At 44.0% G+C, this 21,697-nt stretch overlaps 1 protein-coding gene across 3 annotated transcripts in view; it reads right to left on the bottom strand.

Annotated features, from left to right (window-relative positions):
* Positions 1-21,697, bottom strand: part of SH3PXD2A (SH3 and PX domains 2A) — a 262,150-nt gene that overhangs the window by 11,580 nt on the left and 228,873 nt on the right. For 2 of the 3 annotated variants that reach the window (XM_050898788.1, XM_050898791.1), the window contains 3 exons: positions 16,254-16,367; positions 11,590-11,673; positions 107-224 (listed from right to left, as the gene is read on the bottom strand). In XM_050898788.1, the coding sequence (XP_050754745.1) occupies positions 107-224; positions 11,590-11,673; positions 16,254-16,367 (316 nt within the window). The remainder of the gene's footprint in view (positions 1-106; positions 225-11,589; positions 11,674-16,253; positions 16,368-21,697) is intronic. The other variant, XM_050898789.1, reaches the window with a different exon arrangement.

The raw sequence follows: 21,697 nt of genomic DNA, 5'->3' as shown, positions 1-21,697 counted from the left end.
CTTCTTTGCCCAGCTACAGAATTATTTAAATGCTAACATTAAGTGAATGATCAGAAAAGCTCATTGTCACAGGTTCTGCAGCAATCTGGCTGCATGGCTTCTTTACCTTATGTACCACCATCCTTCCAGGTTCTTTTGGATGACCTCCACGGTGACCCCTTTTTCGAACCCAATCTCATCCTTCCCCTGGCTGGCGTACGGCTGGATAGTGACATATTTCTCTTCTAGGGAAGGAAGAAAAGGCAACATCAGTTAGGGTCAGAATTAGTCCAGCTGTTTTTCTGTTCTGCTTGCTTTTAAACTGTTATGCAGTGATTACGTGGAGCCATTACAAAAGGCGGAGCCCTGCTCAGGGGCCCACTGATTATTTATGCTGACGACATGATAGATAATCAGCCCCTTGCCACTACCCTGCTGCTGATAATCACAAAGTGTTTCCATGCCAATAATGACACAAAGTCCCCAGAGAGCTTCCCCCCTTCTTCCCACCCCCCTCCAAGTTCCTCAAGCGGGTAAGAGAGAGGATTTGAAGCTGGACTTAACTCCCATACTGTAACTTGACAGAATCAACCCGGCTGCCAAATTAACCAAGCGTCACCGCGGGAGCTCCAGCCAGTTGGCTCTTTTGAACACGCACACGGCTGCACAAAGCATTGTGTTACTGAAACCCAAGCCCTGCGTCCCGAGAGGGACTGATCCTCCCCAGCTCAGAGGGGCTGGCCCATCACGCTGCTCTCCTTGCACCTCTTGAACAGCATAGGTCTACAGCAATGAGCTTGAAACAGTATTAAAAAAGTGACAAAAGAGTATAAGGGGTTTGCATTTGACAGAAGACCATATAGCATCTTGCATTCATGGGTTGTGAAGTGTTTTACAAACATGCTTTTGCTAGACCTCACTCCAGAGAAATACATGGGGGGCAGTGGTAAAGGAGGGCCAGAACTAAGACACATAATTCAAAAGCACAGGCTAGATTTCAAGTATGGCATTTGAGCCAAAACCTTAGCATCCCTATTCATTTCCAGCATCTATCAGCTTCCCAGCTGGGCAGAGGTGAGCAGACTTGCTGAGAGCAAGCCAATGAGCAGAGCAGAACAGACACTTTCTCAGCATCTTCCTCCACCCACCACGAGTCATTTACTGCAGCATTTCCATCACGCTCAACGTCAATCTCTTCCTCTGTTAGCTTAAAAAATTACAACTGGCATTGAAAATGTGAACTACCAGCCTTGCTGTGCAGCAGCAGACACTGAAAGCGTTACCAAACCCCTCTCCTGAACCCAAGCTACAGTGCATGTAACAGCATGAGTTTCTGTAGCTAGATCAAAGGCAGGGAAGGCAAGCAATAAAGCACACCCCAACCAGCCTTCCTAGCACTTTCTACTGGCAGTCGCAACAAGGCACGGCCAGGAACAAATAGAGGGTTGTCAGTGCACAGGAACGGGCGGGAAATTAAGTGAATCCAGAGCTCCCGATCACTGCAGAACAAAGGAGTTGTGAAAAGGTTGCAGCAGCTTGAGGCAAACACTCTTTTGGAGAGAATGAAGCAGACCCAACCATCTGCTTGGTTTTGTGGCTCAACTGCATTTTGTTGCTGGGTGAAGCATGGAAACTTTAAAGGAAAAAAAAAACCTTACTGAGACGAAGTAAGAAATAATACCTCAGAAAGGGGAAAAAAAATATTGGCAGAGCATCTGATGGCAGAAAATTCAGCAAAGCTACATCTCTGAAGTCAACTTCCCTCAACAGGTCGCATTTGGATCCTTCTAATTCTGGTGGGGTAAAACCTGTCAAAACCTTTGCCCTCAAGAGAAAAATACTCTCTCCTGCTCTCCCCTAGGAGGGCTGCTTTAACTGTTTTATCACTGGTAAGGAATTCCAGCTAGTTTGTAATTAGCGCCATCAGGATACAACACCTTCCGCACAGAAATACTCTACTACAAGATGGGGCCTGACGAATGAAACACTGCTAATGAAACTCGGCTTGAAAGTCACAGGACAGTTTTCCTAGCTGGGTTTCTGCTCTGTGCAGTAAAGGCGGACTCATTTTTCCTCTGTTTCAAGTGACTGCTGCTGAAGGAGTTACGTGCCCAGTTTCCACTGCATGCAAAGCCCCAAGCACTAAACTGAACTGCAGAAGATCCCTGGGCAGCTAGATCTCGTCCCTGAGAGGAGATGGCCAAGGGAAAGTTCAGGAGCGCAGAGCTGCACTGTCCAGATACACATTGCTTCACACACTTCCAGGGATGTTTCTAGGACAGTAATAAAGAGCTAAGCCACGTGTTTGTTGGGTGTTGGAAGAAGGCCCTGCTTTGTCTCTTCCCCCATACTAATGCCACTTTATAACCCAGGCTATCAGAGTTCACCCTTGCCACTACAGTTACAACAGAAGTTTCTCTGTTATTTTTCCTCCACATAAACAGCAGTCCCTGCTGCAGCTAAAGCCAGCTATTCAGGTCCTCTTGCTGGGCAGAGTGGTCTCACTCTTCAGGGATGTGACCTCCCTTTTTCTGCAGAGGGCAGGACAGGAGGCCATGAGTGAGGTGCTCACTCCTAGATTTCAACACAGCTTTCCAAACTCCTGCTCCAGCAGGACTTCTCCTGTGTTAGGAATTGAGACAGTGGTCACCCATCAACCCCAACAGCATTTGAGTCTGATCAAAGGTTTGGGGTGAGGGTCCTTTGCAAACTAGGATGCAATCACCTTCCAAACATTAGATCCCTTCCTCCCCCACACAAATCCACTCTATCCATTCCAAATATAGACAAATGGCGTGCCAGGGAAAAGGACAACAGAGCCATGCAAGCTACTACAATAGCCAGCAACTTCTGCAAACACAGCTTGTGGGCACACATCACTGCTCCACCTGTTCATCATTGCCTGCCTTCCTCCCAGCCACCGACTCCTGGACTTCCCTTCCAATTAGTTTCAACATAAGGCAGAAGAGCAGAGATATTCCCCAAACTCCTCTCATTCTGGCTGAAACAGGCCAGGAAGGACTGACCATGCTGTTGAGGTGGCACATTGAAAAAGCGGCTGCCAGCTGCATGGGCAAGCCACATCCCCAGCTGGGAGAGCTGAAGCCTCTTTCCTGAGCTTTTCACCCCTGCTTAGGTTTACTGAGGAGAGATTCTGCTCTTGAGCAGCACTCTACCCCCAGTACTGAGATTACTGCTTTGCCTGTTGCTGCTCTCACCTTGCTGCCTTGCACACACCACACTCGATACCACCCATCAGTGGCTCTGAATGACCAGAGACACTGGGCCACTCTAGAAACTGAAACACTGAGTTGCTAAGGAGGATGGAGCCCCACCCACGTACCATGGCACTGGGATGCACAGGTAAGGCTTTTCTGAACAGCCACTGTCTTATTCTGTCCATGAGCACCTCCATTGTTTACTCAGGAGTCACCTGAAGGGCTTTCCTCTCAAAGAGCAGTAGTCTTGAGTTGAAAGCCACAGGACTTCAGATGTAAACAAGCCTCTTAGAAAAGAAGGTCCTACAATGTTTTTGTTTAGCAGTTCTATTTTTAAGCCTACAGATCAAAAACAGGAAGCCACCATTACAATTTCCCCTTGCAAAGTGCTTTCACAGCAAAAGTTAGAGCCATTTCCAAGATTACACACGTCTGGTTTCTTTCAGTGGTGCAGGGGATACCACAAACATACATGAGGTTTGTAACTTAAACAGTATTCTGGAGATATGGGCCCCCTTGCAACCAAAGTGTAATTCTGTTTTGTTTCTCAAAGACTATCTCTAGCCAGTGGATGTTTTGTATAAATCAAGATTTGCTGAAGGGAGCAGTGGAGCTTTCAGTGGATGTGTCACTTAAGAGGACTGATGTAGCATTCAACATATCAGATTACTATTCAAAAGTCTTTAAGAGAAGATATTTGACACTTCATGACTGATATATAAAGTTACTGGAAAGACTTAACACAGATAAATTGTTTCATGAGAGAATCAGCAGAGCATCAGCCAGTAGAAAGACACTGCTTTGAGTTACGCTGACAAATCTGAAATATCATGCTGGTTTCATTCAGATACTATGACAGGCAACGGTATAAAATACAAGTCAGTGAACCATCCTAGACCTACTATCAAAGTTGTATGCCCAGATCTACTGAGAATACAAAAGCATTTAATTTTGATTCATTAAGTTTTGACTTAATGATTACCAGCAAAAAAATGCAAACAAAAGTATAATTTGTATTCCCCAGCTGCAGCTTCCGTTACATCAACTTCACCATTGAGGTAAAGTGGGCAGAATAAACTTTACTACATGCTACAAAGCACATAGATCAGCTAAAAGGCTGCACTTCGGAAATAATGGGATGAGAGTCCTACTCCCCTTCAAGATGAAAATGGCATAAAGACACCTCTGTTCTTAGCGTGTGACACCCAGAGATCTGTTAGTAGCTCAATTAGCCAACTTCACTTATAATTCTTTACCTCTGCTTTGCAGGACAAAGATACCTTCCCCAGCTGACCTGAAGGAGGTACCTCTATTGGAAATTCAGCTGCACTAGTAAATCTGAACAAGGCACGCATGAAGAAGCAAAGCCTGTTTGGCAAAGAGCTACGATACAGGTCTGTCACATCATGCATTATCCAACTGCAACCCACTTAGCTTGGAAGGAAGGGATTAGTATATGTCATTCTCCCTCCTCCCCAGACACAGACACTATTTAAAACATGCACAACAAGAATTTCTGCACTGTTTGGACTACGCAACTCATACCACCCACTTGTAGCTGTACTCTGCCCAGCCCTCCCAGACACCCTGGCAGCCCAGTGCTCAGTCCACTAGTTATTCCAAAGCCTCACTTCCCTACCAATCTTTCTCCTCCTTTTCTCCTCCCCAAAGAAAGGCAGGCTTCTCTTTTACTCTGGTTCTACCTAAAGTCTCCTGAAGACAGACAGTAGAGGCTTGGGGCAAAAATATAGAGACAGATCCTGGTGGATCACTGGGAAAAACAGTGTGGATAGCAGAGGACGGTTCCTGTGTCCTTCTAACAGCCCACAATACTACAGAGAGGGCTTTTCCTAGCAACTGAGATTTCCCCCCAGCAAGCAGAGCACAGGCTGCTGCAGTCTGGATGGGAGGTATGCGTATATACAGGACAAAGCATTTGAGCTGTACAATGCCCTGCATTACAGCTATGTATAGTATGTGGTTTGTACAGATGTACACAACCATGCTATTTTCAACAGACCTGGTACAAGGAAGCTAGTGGTATTTGAGACTTATGGGTCACTCCTTCACAAGCCACAGACATCTAATGCCCAGTGTCCTTCCATGGCTGTTAGAAGAGAAAAAAAAACAAAACACCAAACCGACAACACAACCATTTTGTGTCCCTCCAGCAACATAACAGTGTTCTGCCAAGCTGAGACCTTTCCCATACACAAATAGCAATAGCTTTAAAACAAAAAAGCTGCTTTAAAAACAGTTTTTGAATGCATGCCTAGTGCTGCAGTAGCTGAGACTGTTCCATTTTCCTTCCTTCATCCTGCCTCGCACCTGCCACCTCTCCTTGCACAGTTTGCGACACTGCCACAAGATGGACCTGAAGCCAATCTGGCCAAGGAAAAGTTAGTATGACCTTAAGTCTGGTTTGGTTCGTTGCAGATCTGCACAAACATAAAGAAGGGAAGATGCTGGGGAAGGTGAGACTGGTTCTTTTAGTGGTGGCACCAAACTCTGTGTAAAACTCTTCTTTGTACTAAGCCAGGCCAGTTTCAATGCAGCTTCACTTAATTTTGAGGAGAGAGGCCTATTTCTGAGGCTGCTTCCAGCAGCCTCAAGGCAGCTCATATGTAACTTGAGCTAAAACCAGGCTAGAATAGCTTAAGAGTGCCCACATGTCTTCTGCCACCCATTTTAAGATGCAGCTTAATAAAGCACAACTTTTTGCATAAATAGGATTTATAATACAGCTTTTAAACCATCATATGATTTACAGAAGAGCAAGGTGACCTGTAGGCACCTTGACAATGCTCATCAAGTAGTAAAAGGTCACCTTTGCAGCCATAGGGTAGTGGAGACTGAAATATTTCTTCTGTTTCACCCCACCTGTTCAACGGCTATGATACAACATACCGGTTGCAGAAAACTTAGGAATGCTACATATAACTTGTTAAATTTTAGGAGAACTTAATGTCAATGACAGTTATTTTTGGATAATGGCAGACCATAACAACACTGCTTTGTGTTTTTTCCTTTTGTGTAGGATTGCAGCTTGTAACTAAAGAGCCAGCAGATGTGTCCATTCCACCACACCCCCTTTAAACAGCATATACCCAAATAGATTTTCTTTTGTTTCACCTGCTGTATTTCTGTCTACTAGTAAAAGGGGAATCTCAAAGAATTTTTAGGCATTGGGCATGGCATTTTCTGTATCAGGTGACCTGTTAGGACACCTCTCCCACAGGAAAAACCTCAGAACAGCTAGGATGAAGCTCCATCCACTCCTGAAGAAACTATACCTAATTGTCTGTCAGAGCAAGACATTGAACTTGACAGCCTGTGAGGCTCCTCCAATCTCATCTGTCAAACCAGAATTTCAGATTTTACACGTGTGCTTGTGCATGCACATACTACACATTAAAGTTATGAGGTGTCTTGAGAAGGCAACTTGGTCCCTCCTCTGGCTGTCTGGATTTATACTTACTGTCAGGTCAAGGAAAGCAGACCTACGGTTTTACTGCTCGAGTTGTAACGTAGAGCTTCAGTAGCACTTTCCAAATCTTTCTTATTCAATCTTCCCGATTCCCTTGGCACTAGTTATTTCAGATTCCTCCTAGTCTATCACCAAGGTAACTTTTCTTTTCCCCAACATCTTCAAAATCCTCTATCACTGCTGCTCCTCACCGCTAGAGCCCTGATTTGGCCCTTCAACCTCTTTTGCACAGCCACTACAGCCACCTCCTGCCTCCTTTGCTCCCTTCCCAGCCTTTCAGCACACTGCTCTTGCCGAAGGCTCTTGGCGTAGCAGCACTCCGGTACTTCAGCCAGGCTCCTAAGTGTACACCCAATTCAGTTGTCTCATCCTGAATTTTCAAGCTTGTGTGCTGTGCCTTGCTTTAATATCCTACTACACACTCTCATATGTTCTGCTCCCTCTGGATTTCCCACTCCTCCAAATCCTTTCATCTTTTCCCACTCAGCCCCATGCCTTTCTTATGATGCCTCATCAACCTGAGCAGGTTCCCTCCTCTGTGGTATCAAATAACCTGAAACTCTTAAATCCTTCCTAAAATAAGCCTTCCCTACCCTGACTTCCTACCTTGCCAAACAAGCTTAGTTTTAGTCCCTCTTTAAAAGTGTTTAAAAAAAACCAAATATCACTTTCCACTGTGAAAAACCTTTTGGTCACGATAAGATGCATGCCAAATTGCCACTTGCCCAGGTCCCTTTGATGCACAGATCTCCTTCTCTTTGTTTAGGCTGTAAACTATTTGCGACAGGAACCTTGCCTTTATAAGCAGCTAAAATACCATGCACGTTTCCAGCCCTGCATAATCAGTCTCATCTCTCCCAGGCAAATTGCCAGCACTCATACATTTCTGCTTCCAAGTTCTGAGCGCCCCGTTTCACATACCTCTCCTTCACCTACATTTTATAAGTTTGCTCTTTTTTGTCTCCATAAATAAGTGTGGAAGTTATCTGCAGCACTTCAGGAGCCAACCAAGTAAGGTAGTAATTTCCTTTGCTCAGCTGGTGTTTGTACATGCCCCCAACTTTCTGTGACCCCATCCTTGTTTGATATGCCAGTAGGGGTGAGGATAAGGGGGAACTGGGCTAGAAATTAGCCAATTAACGATTTCTCAGCAAAATGCAACAGCCCCAACCCTACATCTTCCAAACCACAGAAGAATTTTCTTTCAAAATACTTTCCCCTCAGTCAGCAGTCTGCACTCGCCCTCCTCCACTCCTCCGCTCCACCACCCCTTTGTCAGACCTGCTTCTGGAAAAAGTCTCGCTGTTCCAGAAAGCAATGCATTAATTCAACATGGACTTTGTTTTACTTGTCTAAATATTCAGCAGAGAAAATAACTGTCCACAGTTATCAAATGTGTTCATCTGCAGGCAGGAGCTCTTCAGCCTTTGTCCCTCTCCGCCCCCCCCCCCCCCCCCCTTTTTTTAAAATAACAGAAAACCTCATGCCAACAGATAGAAAAGAACAATAATGATATTTCTTCTAAGCAGTTCTGTATTGCACATGCTCTTTCTTCAACCAGCAAGGGGCAATAAACATTTACTACCTTCCTTGGAGCACAGAGGAGGGAAAAAAAAAAAAGAAAAGAAAAGAAAGAGCAAACTAAGTCTGAAGCCGCTCTGTGCTGGTTTGATTTAGCACAGCAAAGCAGCCTTGTGCTGTGAGTGACAAACATTTCACCAGCATCAAGGACAAGCAGGGAAAAAGAGTGAAAACAAAGGGACAAGTCCTGTGGGTAACAAAGGCGTTGCCAAAGAGGGCAAAGTGGCTCTGGTGGGATGCAGGAAGGGGCAAGAGTGCACGAGCACACCAGCCAGGCTGGATTACCAGTACTGATCAAGGGCTCTTTCCACAGCTAGAAAACTGGCTGCAGAACAACCCACCCGGGCTAGGAGATGGGGTTCAAGTATCAAGACCAACTCAAGATGGGGTTCAAGTATCAAGACCACTGGGTTACATAGCTGCCTTCCCTCTATGCCCTGTCCATCTCTTCCCATCAAGCTCCCTCTCTCCATAAGGTAGCCAAGCAGTAGGAAGACCTATAGTTTCCAAGTTCTAACTTTAACTCTTTCATTGAATAGCTTATTTCTTGTGCTAGCAGCTACTCTTAAATAATAGGCTCATTTGGCAGAAATTCAGCCCATATGTCATTATACTGTTGACATGACTAACTTTAAAGTACTTCCCTGCATTGTAACAGCTCCAGTTGAAAGTGTTGGGCACAAAACCAAAGCAGCAATAACTTATGTCAGATATCTGGCATATAAAACAGGCATGTAAACCCCCACTTTTCCCAATCAAACTGTAATAGCACAAATGACTTCTCCTGAAATTAGCCTGTAAACAATCCTAAGTCCTCTTCCAGGGGAACTTCCAAATAAATGCATGTGTAGAATTAGCATTTTACCCGGTACAAGAGAACATGAACTCTGCAGCTTGCAGGTCTAACAAGTGTTAGGACTGAGGAAAACTACAAACTTCTTGTTTGTCAAGCTTCTCCTCACAATCCATATTTGTATTATTGGAGTTTCGTAATGTAGAGACAAAAGTTTAGAAAATGTACCACAGTTAAAAACATTTAACATTTAAAAAACAACCAAGTTCTGCAGCTACATAAGAAACATAAACCAATGTAATCTCTTAGATCTGGGCACACCATGGACCATTTTAAAGAGAAAAGTTCAGCAACAAACGTCATCTGTTTCTCTTTGTAAAAACAGACTACAGCTGTTCTCTTTGCAGATTTTTTTCAGCTTTAAAAAGGAGCACTACCATGATATTCAATAATTTGTCTGTCATGTTTCTTATTCACAGAGCCAGTAACATTTCTCCTAAATATCTGAAGTTCAGGGACGCTTAGCCTCTTCAAATGGCTTTGGAAAGGGTAGAAATAAATAAGCCATGTTACCCCTGATTCTCCCCCACTAGGCGGTCTCTAACAGGGAAGCAAACACCCTTTCCCTTCTGCACTCAGGCTTTCCCAGTGTTTTTAATATTCAAGTCACTTAGAAAATCCTAGCCTTCAGAAACAATGCTAATTCCTTCAGTTCTGGCTTTTAAGTGATTCTATCATAGACGTAGTTGGTAAAAATGCTTATTAGTGGTACCCAAGCATAAATATAAAGGGAAGCATCCTTTACAGCTTGCTTTTAAACTCCAGTGAACTCTCAGAGCTAACCCTTCCAACAGCAGGGACTATCTCAAGCAGAATATCGCTGGGTGGGAAGAATTTCAGCCAAAATGTTTAATTGAATGTATTTCCAAGAAAGAGGCCAAGTGGGGGAGGGGAAGTTGTTTTGCCTGCGTTGAACAATTCTGGCAACCTCCTGTTTGAGCAGCTCTAGTTCTTCTGTGCTTTGGAGCAGGGACTTGCAGGGGGGTGCATGTGTACACTTCATGCATTCTGTCATTTCAGTGCAAACCCACCCAAATTTGGCCTTGTTAGAAGTCTTTTGGGCTGGGATGGGAGGGAAAGAAGGGAGAAAGAATCTCTCCTGACCTCACATAAACTGTGATCTGTTAGAGAACAGTGGGCTGGACACCCAGAGAGACTCATACTTTCAACAACTGCAGTTTGGAAGGCATAGATGTCTGTACAGGCTACAGCTATGCCAGATGATGAAGCCACTGTCTCCAACCTGTCCCCAAGCATTCAAATCACCTTCTTTACTTCCAGTGAGCCTGCTCTTGTAAGAGCTCCTAACCTACTATTTTAGATGACTTTAAACAGCTTATTTTTAGCCAGCCTGGCTAGCTGTGGCTGAAAGGCATTGGAGAGAGCTTATAGAAGCAGCTCAGCCAAGGAGTGTGCCCCAAAGCTTGAGATGCTGCAGTTTGTGCCAAGTTCAAGTGCCAAGATCTAGTTTGAGATAAAGCACATATTCTCCAACATGCTCAAAAACCCAGCATTGCTTGGGCCTAATAGGGAAGAAACTGTTATGGAGCAAGAAAGAGGCAGGGATGGAAGAGACTAGGGGAGCCGATGGTGGGGAAGACTGCCAGGGAAGACACTGTGACACTCATCAGAGGGTAGGTCTGGAGAAGATGCACACAGATGGTGGGCATAAGAGTGCAAGAGGGAAAACCTGGGAATGCAACTTAGGTCCTTGAGTCTTACCAGTCGACTATGCTAAGGGACTGATCATGCATTCTTAATATTTTATAGAGTTTTGTTTGCAATATTGTATGAATATGAAAGGATGTATTTGTTTAAAATAGTAAACAAATTGTTTAGAAAACCGATTCCCAGAAATTCTCCCAGTTAAATTGTGAGGAAGTGTCTGGCAGAGTTTGACAATGCAAAATAAGTAGCTCCTACTATCATTATGCTGCTACTGTTGGTATTTTAAACACTTATGACTGACACCAAAAGCTCCCAAAAGTTCTGAAGAAGTCTGTCTTTAGTACCAAGCACTGCTTGCAAGGAAGAGAGGGGACTGAAACTGGAATGATTCTCATCTTTCCACCCAAGCACTTTTCCAGTGCACACATCTCTGACCATGGCTTTTTGGCATTCTTCTCATTTTAATAGCCCTGAAAGTATCATTTGTCCTTACTGAGGTAGGAAAGACTGAGTACAAATATGCCCAAAGTTAAAACACAACAGATGTGAGCTTCCCCAAGCAGCATGAGGAGTCAGACTGCAGAGTTACCCTTGGTTATTAGCCTCCACCTCTTGGGGTACCTAACCCTGGCTCCAAGACACCCTCAAGCTGTCATGTACAAAATCCACACCTGAACTCTAGAGCTTCGGCCTCTCTCTACCAGAGTGCCAAAGATGCAGACCCCGGCGCACAACAGCCGAAGCTGAAGCATGGCTTTTGGTGCACCCTTAGGGGCTGGTGCCATAGGAAGCTATTAATTCACCTCGACTCTGCTGCCTGTTGACTATCCCGCCCAGCGTCCATCGCCGGTCCAGGCGTCTCAGGTGAGCCTTGCGTCGCTTAGAAACTAGTTTGGAACATGGATGGAAACAAAAAACAAAAAAAAAAAAAAAAAAAGAAAAAATGATGGGAGGGTGAGGAATAAAAACAAAACATGGCATTTACAAGCACTGGTCTTGTTAGCAAGAATGGGTTAGGTGGGATGCAGACATTTTGTTTTAGTTTATATAGTACAGTGGAACAAGTTAGCTTCTTGAGCCTGAGCAACATGAATAACCTAGAACTGTCACAAATTGCCACCCTTGCTACGGCCTTTCCAAAAAAAAAAAAAAAAAAAAAAGACCAAACAAAAACATACACACACCCCAAAACAAGCTGCACAACCGAAGACAACCTGTCCAAGGAGGCTGCAGTGGCAGGACAGCTCAACATCATTGCTGTTGCATCTCCTACTTAGGCTGCATGATCTTTGGAGAATTCAGTCTATTGCATATGACATCAAACCCAACAGGGCTCTAACCCTCTCTAAGCAAGTTATCACACTATAAACAAAATCCAGGGGGAAAAACAAAAAGGCAGCTTCTCTTATGTGAGTTCATTTGTAACAGCAGTACTCAGGAACAGAACCCAAATGAAAGGTGCCTGATGTCTCCATGCTTGCAACACGTGACTCACAATCACTGCCACAGCTAATTCTCATGATCTAAACTTCTAATATACTGATTACAAATATAAGGAAAAACCTAACCTTGCAATTATTGAGCAGGCTCAAGAAGCTAACAAGCCAGAATTGAGAATAAGTTACACACTGAAACAATAATTTATGCTTAAAATATAAACAAAGACAAGACACCTATGGAAATGGCATTGTGAGAGCAGCTGTGCACAGAGGACACCACTTGTTTTCTGGATCGCGTACATAGAACTGTACTCAGTTCCTTCTTCTGCTTGTGAAGGTGTGAATGACACAGGAACCACTGGATTGGCACAGGAACACAGACAAACACTTGCCTTTTTCCATTCAAGGGCTTCCATGCTAGTTTGGCAACTACTGCCAGGGTGCTTGGTGCTGCCACAAAGCAACACAAAATATTACACTTCAGCTATTGCTAGGGTGCAAACACAACTGTTTTGCTAGTAATGCTGGGAAGCTGTTCATAAACTCTGATATCACATCATTAATAATCACTCAATTCTGCTTATGTGCCCTCATTTGGGGAATATACCCTTATACTCATGAGAGTAAACACGATTGTCTTCTAGAACTATGTTCTGTATACAATCAGGCACAGCAAAATTATTGGATTGGGGAATGATTACTCGAACAAGTGAAAAATTATCTTCCCCTAAAAGTGGCTTTTGCCTTTTTGCCCTTTATATCTGTCAGGGGCTTAGACCAGACTTCTGCACCCAGCTCACTCTCCTCAATTTCTCCTTTGTGTAAGGCCCAAAACCTTCCCTAGTCACCCTAAGTGGAGGTGTGGCGAGTGGTGTTGAACAGACACAATGTGTAGTTTGTGGTACTCTGTACTTTCCCTTTGACCCCACGTGGGTCAAAGAACCACCACAAATTTTCAGAGGAGGTGGATTTCAAGTTTATAGATCACTGTGGTTTTGGCTCACGGAAATCAGTGATCTTCTTGGAAGCCCATGGTGGCACAGAAGATGAGCTGTCTTCACTCCTTACTAGTAGTGTTTTTCTTACCAATTGGTTTAACCTGGTGGCTTTCTCCAAATCAATAGGACATTAGACCACCAGTTACACACACGCTACACAAGAGGCAACACAGGACACTTCACTAGACATACAGATTTTAGCAGAGAGAGAAACTAAAGCTAAATTCACAGTAAGGCTGCCTGCATTAGGAGGTTTTTATACAAGAAGGGAGGAAATGAAAGATGTTGAACTTAAAGGCTTGCAGGAAGGAGGGTTGTGGAAGGGATAGAAATTTGCTTCATGTGTCAACACAGAGCAGTCACCCACAGCTCCTTGCTCACACCAGGAGTTTGGAGGATTCAGCCATCTGGGAGCACCCCTTGAACACAGTGGGTCACACAGATCCACCACACCGTGTCCTCCTTGCAACATATGACTATCCCCAGTGATAGCCCTTTTATATCACAATGATGCTTTTGTATGAGTCAGGTTTTTTTCTCCTCAACAATACTGAATTTTGCCATTTGATCCCAGACTTGACTTGGTTGGTCATGCCACAGTCATCAGAAAGGTTTTTATCAACAAGTGTCTAAACCGTTCCAGAGGCCATTTTAAGATCTTTACTTTAACAGCTCCTGTGGCTGTGAATGTTTCTTTAGATTGCTTTCTGAATGTTTTCCAAGCCTTGTAAGATGGTGTTGGTCTAAACACAGGCCCAGGTAGCAGTCGACTACCTACCCTCATCCTGACAAAAGATGTTATGCAGGCTCAGACACAGGGAGGAAACACTTTTGTCTTTCTCAGGGAACAGACTATTTAAACAGAGACACATGGAAATATTACTGCTATGTAGAGGCAGCATTATTAGTAACTTGCATTCAACACCTCCTTATCTTTACAAGGGCCTGCCACAGCAGAGCAGACCTCTGAGTCTGCCTGGCTTGTGGACTTGCTCCAGGCCCACTGCAAATGGAGAGCGCCAAGAGGCTGATACAGAAAGCTCCCTACATTAGTGTTTCTACCCTTTCAAAGTAGGCAGAACACAGATCGCACAGTTGCAGGAAGTCAGCATCTCCAGGAGTCACTCTGAAACTTGTATGAACTCTAAATCCAGGGGCTAGGGCACTTCATCCATTTAAAGTGCCCTCCTCCTCAGTTATATTGGAGCCCCTTCCTTCTGCCTACTGAGAAAGAGTTGGCAAGTTTTCTGTGCAAGTATGTTCACTTTTATACACTTTTCTTTAAGAGAGTGAATCTGAGTTGTTCTTTCCTCTCTTACGGAATAACTATTAGGAGAAAAATAGCCCAAGTAAAGAGGAACTGGAGGGGGGAAAAACAAAGAACAAAAGTCTCAGCTTATGTTGTTAATAACATAAAACAAGGTTACTAAAAGCGAGCGAAAGCTGGGGCACATCAAAGCAGCTGCGGAGGTAATGCAATTAGATTTGTCACTGAGATGGAACTGAACAGAAAGGGAAGAACAGTCTCAGGTTTCAGCATATCTGGATTTGGAGTAAGGCAGGGAGCACGACTGCTGACCATAGCTGAGGAGAGCAGTGTAATGGATTAAGGGGGACTGAGAGGAAAAAAGATAAGGAACATATGATGGATTTTCCATTACCCAGGAAAGACTGCTGTGTGGCAACAGCCCTGTGCGGAGTACACTCCAGAGGGCAACATGAAAGGCGGAGGAGAGCTTGAAATGAAAGCACTTTAAGCAATAAGGCTGTCAAGCATGCACCATATTTAAGAGTCAGGAAAAGGGAGGAAGCTACGGACCAACAGACAAGGCATTCTTCAACTCTTTCAGAAAAGAGCAGTAAGATTTTGTTCTTTACTAACAGGGAAACTTTACTAACTGCCTTAGCGGATGCAAAAATGTTGCATCATACCAGACTGGTTCCCGGCCTACCAGTCTACAGCCAGTCTGTCTCTAAACCCTAAGTGACCCAGGATATGGGTAGCTTTGAGCAGGGAAAAATGAGTTACAGAGCCAAAGATTTCAATAAGCCACAGATGTCACCCCTGGGGCCCAGCACTAAGTTATGTTTTGCCTGTGTGCTACCTTAATGGGCAGATGGTCACCCCAACACATCTCTAAGCCTCCTGCCTGTGCTAAGGAAAGGTCAGCTGAGCTTCCACATACGTTTTACATAAGTGTCACATCAAGAGCACCTAGAAATTTAGCAAGAGATTCATTAGAATGGAGCAAATAATAATAAAAGTGTCCTTTGTACACAGTTGCTACATGAGAAGTTCATTAAGATGTGGTTAGTCTTTCAAAATGGAACAAAGGAACATGTGAGGTTATACTATTCCATTTCTGGAACCTGAATTAAGCATCTTTAGCCAAAAACCAGTGCAGCTAAATACATATACATGACAAATGCCATCTCAGTTTTAACAGAATGAGACCACACTGAATAAAGTTACCTTTCCACACAATCATAGACCACAAACAGCAGTGAAACTAGTTTCAAGGATTAATTAAAAAAAAATTGTAATGAGAAGCAAATTGTAATGAGAAGCAACCATTAAATTTAAATCTCACTCCTTTTAATGGCCTGTGGCTCTAAAAGCATCTTCTTCCAATTAAAAGCTCTCACTTGTATAATTGCTGCAAACAAGCCATGCAAGTTCTCTCCTTCCACGGACATGACAGTCCAAGACCTCTACCAGAACATACTGCTTGGACTTGCACATAAGTTGTCTGTATGCTTTTTAAGGGTATTAGAACAAGCATCATCTCAGCTTTTGAACCTTTTGTCACACTGACAGCCCAAGCTGGTCACAAAGGGATTACAGGCATAGTACTTCACTCCAATTTCTTCTGCAACAATTTATTTACTGATACAGGATGGGAGAAGAGGTTACTGCACTGAATTAACAGCCACAAGTGGCAGCAAGAGTTTTCAAAATTTTCCTATGGGGCGAAAAGCATAATGCAAGTGAATACCAGTTTCCCCTTGATAACAAAAAGCTTTCCATACCTTCCCCAAGTTTGGATGTGTTGATGTCAGAGTCATCTCTGGTTCCATTTTGGGATTCCAGGTACGTAGCAGGGACCCAGCCCTGCTCCTCTGCTGTGCTCACAAACCACCAACCTACAAGAAGTAGTAAAAGAAGTTGCTCAGTCAACATTAAGAGGAACAAGAATAGCAAGATGCTACTGAGAAGGTGGCACTGAGTCAGCACTATCTACAAAAAATGTTAAGTATTCACCAACTATACGGATATAACCTTTAGGTCACATCCATGGATGGATGAATAAAATTATAGGTGAGCCATCTTTAGGTTAAATGCATCCCAACCATAACTATCCTTGCCTCTTTTCTTGCTTGGCTACATAGATTTATTGAATTCTCTGCTGGTTTTGATGTAGACTCACTCACCCAAGAGCTTGCTGCTCTCAGATACGAATACAACTAGATTCTGCTCCATGCAGGTAAGGTCAGGGTTAAGATACAGGACAATAAAAAGCCAAGCAGGTAAACCATTTCTGTTGTTTTCCGCCATCTCCCAGTCTCCCCCAAAAATGCAAGTTGCTTTGTCAGGACAATGCAAACTATTGTTCAACACCAGACTTTCAGCCTCCCCAAAGGGAGCTGAGAAAATAGCTATTTCTGTACATGCACCTCAAAACAGTTTACAGACTTCAATGGCTGTCATAAACCCAACAAATTTCACAGGAGACTTCCAAGCCTGCCTGTGATGAGCAAAGGCAGGGATGAGCCAGCTTGGTCTGTAAATAGATGGGGCACAAAAACTAGTTAATTTATGGTGGGGCAAAGCCCCGAGTTGTGTGACGGCCACACAGCCCTCCCACAGCTGAGAGGCCGCAGCCCTGGGCCCAGCAAGGGGAAGGGAGGCTTCGCTGGGCTCTGCCACCATGCAACACACAACTTTCTTTAAAGGGGGGGGGGGAGGAAAGAAACCAGCTGAAACAATGCTCAAGTGTTCATGCTAAAAGTCACCCAAGTTCATTCCAAATCCTGTCACGGACGATTTTACCAGAGGACAGTAGTTACAAACCCTTGTTTTCCTCCCTGGGGCCTGTGGCTGGGAGACAATGTGCCCCAAGCGACAAATCCCTCGCTTGCCACTGCACAGCTGCTAGGTAGCTCTATTTATTTACTTTCAAAATTCAGACATGGCTTTCCATTTTCTGGCCCAGCAGAGGTTTGGAAACTTTGCTTCACAAGGCTCATGGTTGGAAAGTTTAAATTTAGTTATTCCCCCTCAGCAGGGGGTGGATTCTCCTGCCACGAAGCCCACAGCAGCGAACATGCAGGATCTGCCAGACAGTTTCAAAAACACATCATACAATCATTTGGGTTGGAAAGGACCTTTAAGATCATCAAGTTCAACCGTTAACCTAGAACTGCCAAGTCCATTTTCATGGTTGTTCCTTATTTTAGTAGTAACATACTGACGTGGGTAGCAAACACAGTTTAACGTACACTTATAATTAGGCACAAAATGTCAGAAGCTGGCTTTCAGCTGATATCAATTAGACTGGAATAGTTTATGTAAACTCTTCCTCAGAAAGAAATTAAACACAATTGCACAAAAAGGACTTGCCTACACTTGACGTGTGCTTGGTCCAAATGCAAGCCACGGTAAAACCTGGTCTTTGGAGGGCTGGATCGCACAGCCTTGACGCCAACCCAGTGCTAGCCCATTTCGCAATACAGCTCTTCTGGTTTGGCTCACTGAGCTGCATCATGGCCTCAGAGCTGAGTTTAAGGTCTTGTGTTTGGGGCCATAGGGTAGTTGAGCCTCCATCCATCTAAACAGGGCTCCCTACTGAAAGGCAACCCCTCATCCCCACGTCTGGGTATACATATGCCTCCCTCGTATCACCATGCCTCCCTGCTGCCACTCCCATCTCCTGAAAGGCCTCAGCAGGGAAACCTCACGACTCCACTAATCTTACAAACAGGCTCCCGTGTACCAGTTGGAGGTCAAGTCGCATTTGAGGTAGGTTACAGTCAAGTAACTCTACCAAATCCATTGCAACGTGCAGACAGAGCATGCAACAGTATAAGTGAGGTTTTAAGCTGCTTTGATTCTTCAAGCCATCACTAAGACTAAAGCTCCTAATCACCACAGAACTCATGAAAATTATCATTTCTTTCTAAAGATTTCCTTTATAAACTATGTGCAAGGGTAAAGTATAAATGAGAAACCTCCATAACTACTGAGAAATCAGCAGCATTTGTCCAGGTTCAGAGAAAGCCAGCCCCTGCTCTGAAATTCTCTTCTCCCATTTCAAGCTTGCTTCTCAGAAGGATGAAAGAAAGGCTTTAATGCAGCTCATTGGAGTAAAAAAAAAAGTAAAAAAAAAAGTATCTTTTACTTAAACAGCCTGAAGAACTGAGAAGCCTGAGAAACTTCCAAGCAGCACCCGTCAGCAGCAGAGAAGTAAAAAATGGATGCTCACAAGCAAGATGTGCAAGGTCTTAGAGTGGCCGAGCAGACATTGCAGAGGCAGCTCACTCCTTATGAGGCAAAAATCTGAATTACGATGGCACATCTAAGCCATAACCCTACAGAAAGGAAGTTACAGCATAGTGCAAGAATTGACAAACTCCTAGCAGAAAATGGCTGAAGCGCAAACAAGTTCCATAACACAGTCCACGCATGACAGCCACAAACTGCAGAACTCTGCCCGGTTGGTCATGAAGTACTTGCTCTGCACCATCCCCTCATTAGAAGCATTAGGGCAGCTGCCATTTGGTCCCACCACCCTTTCCCCCCTACCCTCAGGTTCATGGTTTACAGATGAATTAGCCAGATGGGCCTTTGTCTGCAGAAAGTCAGGACTATAATGGTGCAAATTATCTCTTGTCCCCTCCCCTGCCATCTTTCCCAACCCAGAGCATCACAGAAATGTTGTTAGAAAACTTGCTTTTGAAACACAGAACAAAACATTGTATTTATTTTGAGTTCTCCCTCTATGCTGGAGTTGAGCTTGACTTCAAAATTCATTATTAAAACCATTCTGTAGCAACATCTGCAGGGAATTATGTAAAGTTATCTCTGTGCACTGCCAAGCCAGTCTGAGGTTTGCTCTTGCACTCACACCATCTGTAAAAATTAGGCAGTGCTTTACAGCTTCAGTTAACCCTTGCAGATGTCCCTGTCTCTTGGGCATCAAAATGCAACTCTAAAGCTGATGTGGCATGGATGTCTAGACGGAGACTCATCAGCCCTCATCCCTTCAAAGGGAGTTTGAGCCTCACAGAAGGCACACAGGGAGTTGTAGCCACTGTGCCCAGACCAAGCTCAGCTTGAGCTTTGCTGCATTACTCCAAATCCTGCCTTTATACTAATCCAAGAATATGAATTTTTAAGGTAGGAGTGCAATTTTCTCACCATATATGTTGGCCCTTTGGTTGGCATCTGTCAGCATCCCTAGCTGCAATAGCCAAAATGTCTCTACACTCACAGAATCCATCTAGGCTCTGATAACTCTCAGGCATTTTCAGCATGGAGCTACAACAGATACCAAGAGATGAAAGGTTCTACTTGTCATGCATACATACACGCGGTAAGACAACTGTCAAATAGATTGGTGACACTGGAGAGTGAATAAATGACAAAAATACTTTGATTCTAAAAACCATGTTCTTGCCTTTAATTGTATTCCCAGTCCTCTCCCCAAAAGGCTTTAATAAAAAGCAAAAGAATTAAGCAAGTATTATCCACAACCCATACCATGGGAAACTACTAGAACATAGTTAAAGAACTATCTTTTATGCAAGTTTTGCTTATGCTTACAACATGCATCCTCACCCATCCATGCTTCAATATTGTCCTTGTCTCCACACCAACAGGACAATTAGCTATTCCTGTTGAAGTCTGCCTAATCATAAGATGCTACAAATCACCTTTTTTTTTTTTTTTTTTTTAAATTGCAGGATCATGCTGAACATTGGTTTCTAATTCTCCCCTCAGCCATTAGTTTCTCTGTAGACCTTGATTGTCAATTTATGAGCTTAACTAAAGTAAACAAGAAGGACAGCAACACTGTAAAAGGGAATGGGAATCTCTCCTGCATGAGTGGACTACACATTCTTCTAAACAAATACTTAAACAACACTCCACCTCTCAAGAGTCTTGGAAAAATCCCACTCAAGCAGCAGTCCGGTACATTTGACATGCTCTTTGGGCTTCAGAGAGATGCTCCCTTTTAAGTCCTTCTGCCTTGGAACTCTCTTGAGGGTTTTTTTTGATCCAACAACTAAAATTCTCCCACTAAGCAGTACTAGATGAAATCAGGTCACTTCCAGACCTGGCACACAGACCTTTTTGTGCCAACAAGCTAACTACTTTCCTTCAGAGCTGTGATCTGCTTCATTCACAAATAGCTAAGGTAAGAGTATTGCTGCGCAGATGAAGGTGCTTGCTTTTTCCACCCCTCTAGAGCTCTTCCCACACAGTACATGTATATTTGATACACATAGGGAAGTCAGTCGTAATTGCCTTGGACAGACCTCCAAAGAATATGCAGAAGCAGAAATATAAAGGCACTAGAAGTAGCATTTTGCAAGAAGGATTTTCTGCAGTAAGCATATTCTCACACCCACTTTCTAAAAATTCACTACAGTGCCCGTATGCTGTTAGACACTATCACTGTACATGCTGGCTCTGCTCTCTGTAAAAGGCTCCTTTAGTCCCACACACTTGGCAAAGGTGCTGGGTTGAAAGCATTGAATGCATGTGAAGGTCAGTGTCTGACTTCTGAGCATTTTGTCCTTACGATTCACAGAAGAGGTATCTTTCTTTTAAATATGGAGATATATGCAAGAGGTCTTCCTAGCATGGAGCTGACTATAGTTTGGGGTACAGAAGTCTGTGCGCAAGTCACTGCACAGCAGACTAAGGCTGTCATCTCAGGATGAATTATTAAAGTTGGTGAAATATTAAAGGCAGCTTTCATCTTTAAACACATAATGTTTCCCAGTCTGTGTGCACTGCAGACTTCACTGCAGCCGCCACTCAACCACGAAGCAATGTTTGTATTGTTTTAAAGATGGAAGTGAGGCTCAAGCAAAGACATGCTCAAGGAAGAAAGATGTGCTTGTGGCAGACATCCTACTTGAACACAATTAAGATCCACAGCACAGGTTCCCAGCCCTTTATGTACCATACCCAAAGCAGACTGGGCCACACATTAGGATTCCAAGCTCAGCCACTTGTCATGATCCTTCCAGCCAGTTCACGTCCTAGAGCTACACGCTAGGAGCATGGTTTGCATGGGCAACCCCACTTCCCATGGGAGCCTCATTTTGCAAAGTGTTGCAACCCCAAACGTCTGTGCCTGACCGCTCTCACAGTCAAGAGTGAAGGTTATCTTGCTTGCAACTACTGTGGTTGCACTCTAGGTACTGAGTACTGCTTTAGGAATTCAGGAATAAAACTCACTACC

This window comes from Gymnogyps californianus, chromosome 6, assembly GCF_018139145.2.
Source record: "Gymnogyps californianus isolate 813 chromosome 6, ASM1813914v2, whole genome shotgun sequence".
Lineage (NCBI taxonomy): Eukaryota > Metazoa > Chordata > Aves > Accipitriformes > Cathartidae > Gymnogyps > Gymnogyps californianus.
The sequence above is the reverse complement of the archived record's forward strand: the minus strand, read 5'-3'. Positions and strand labels throughout refer to the sequence as shown.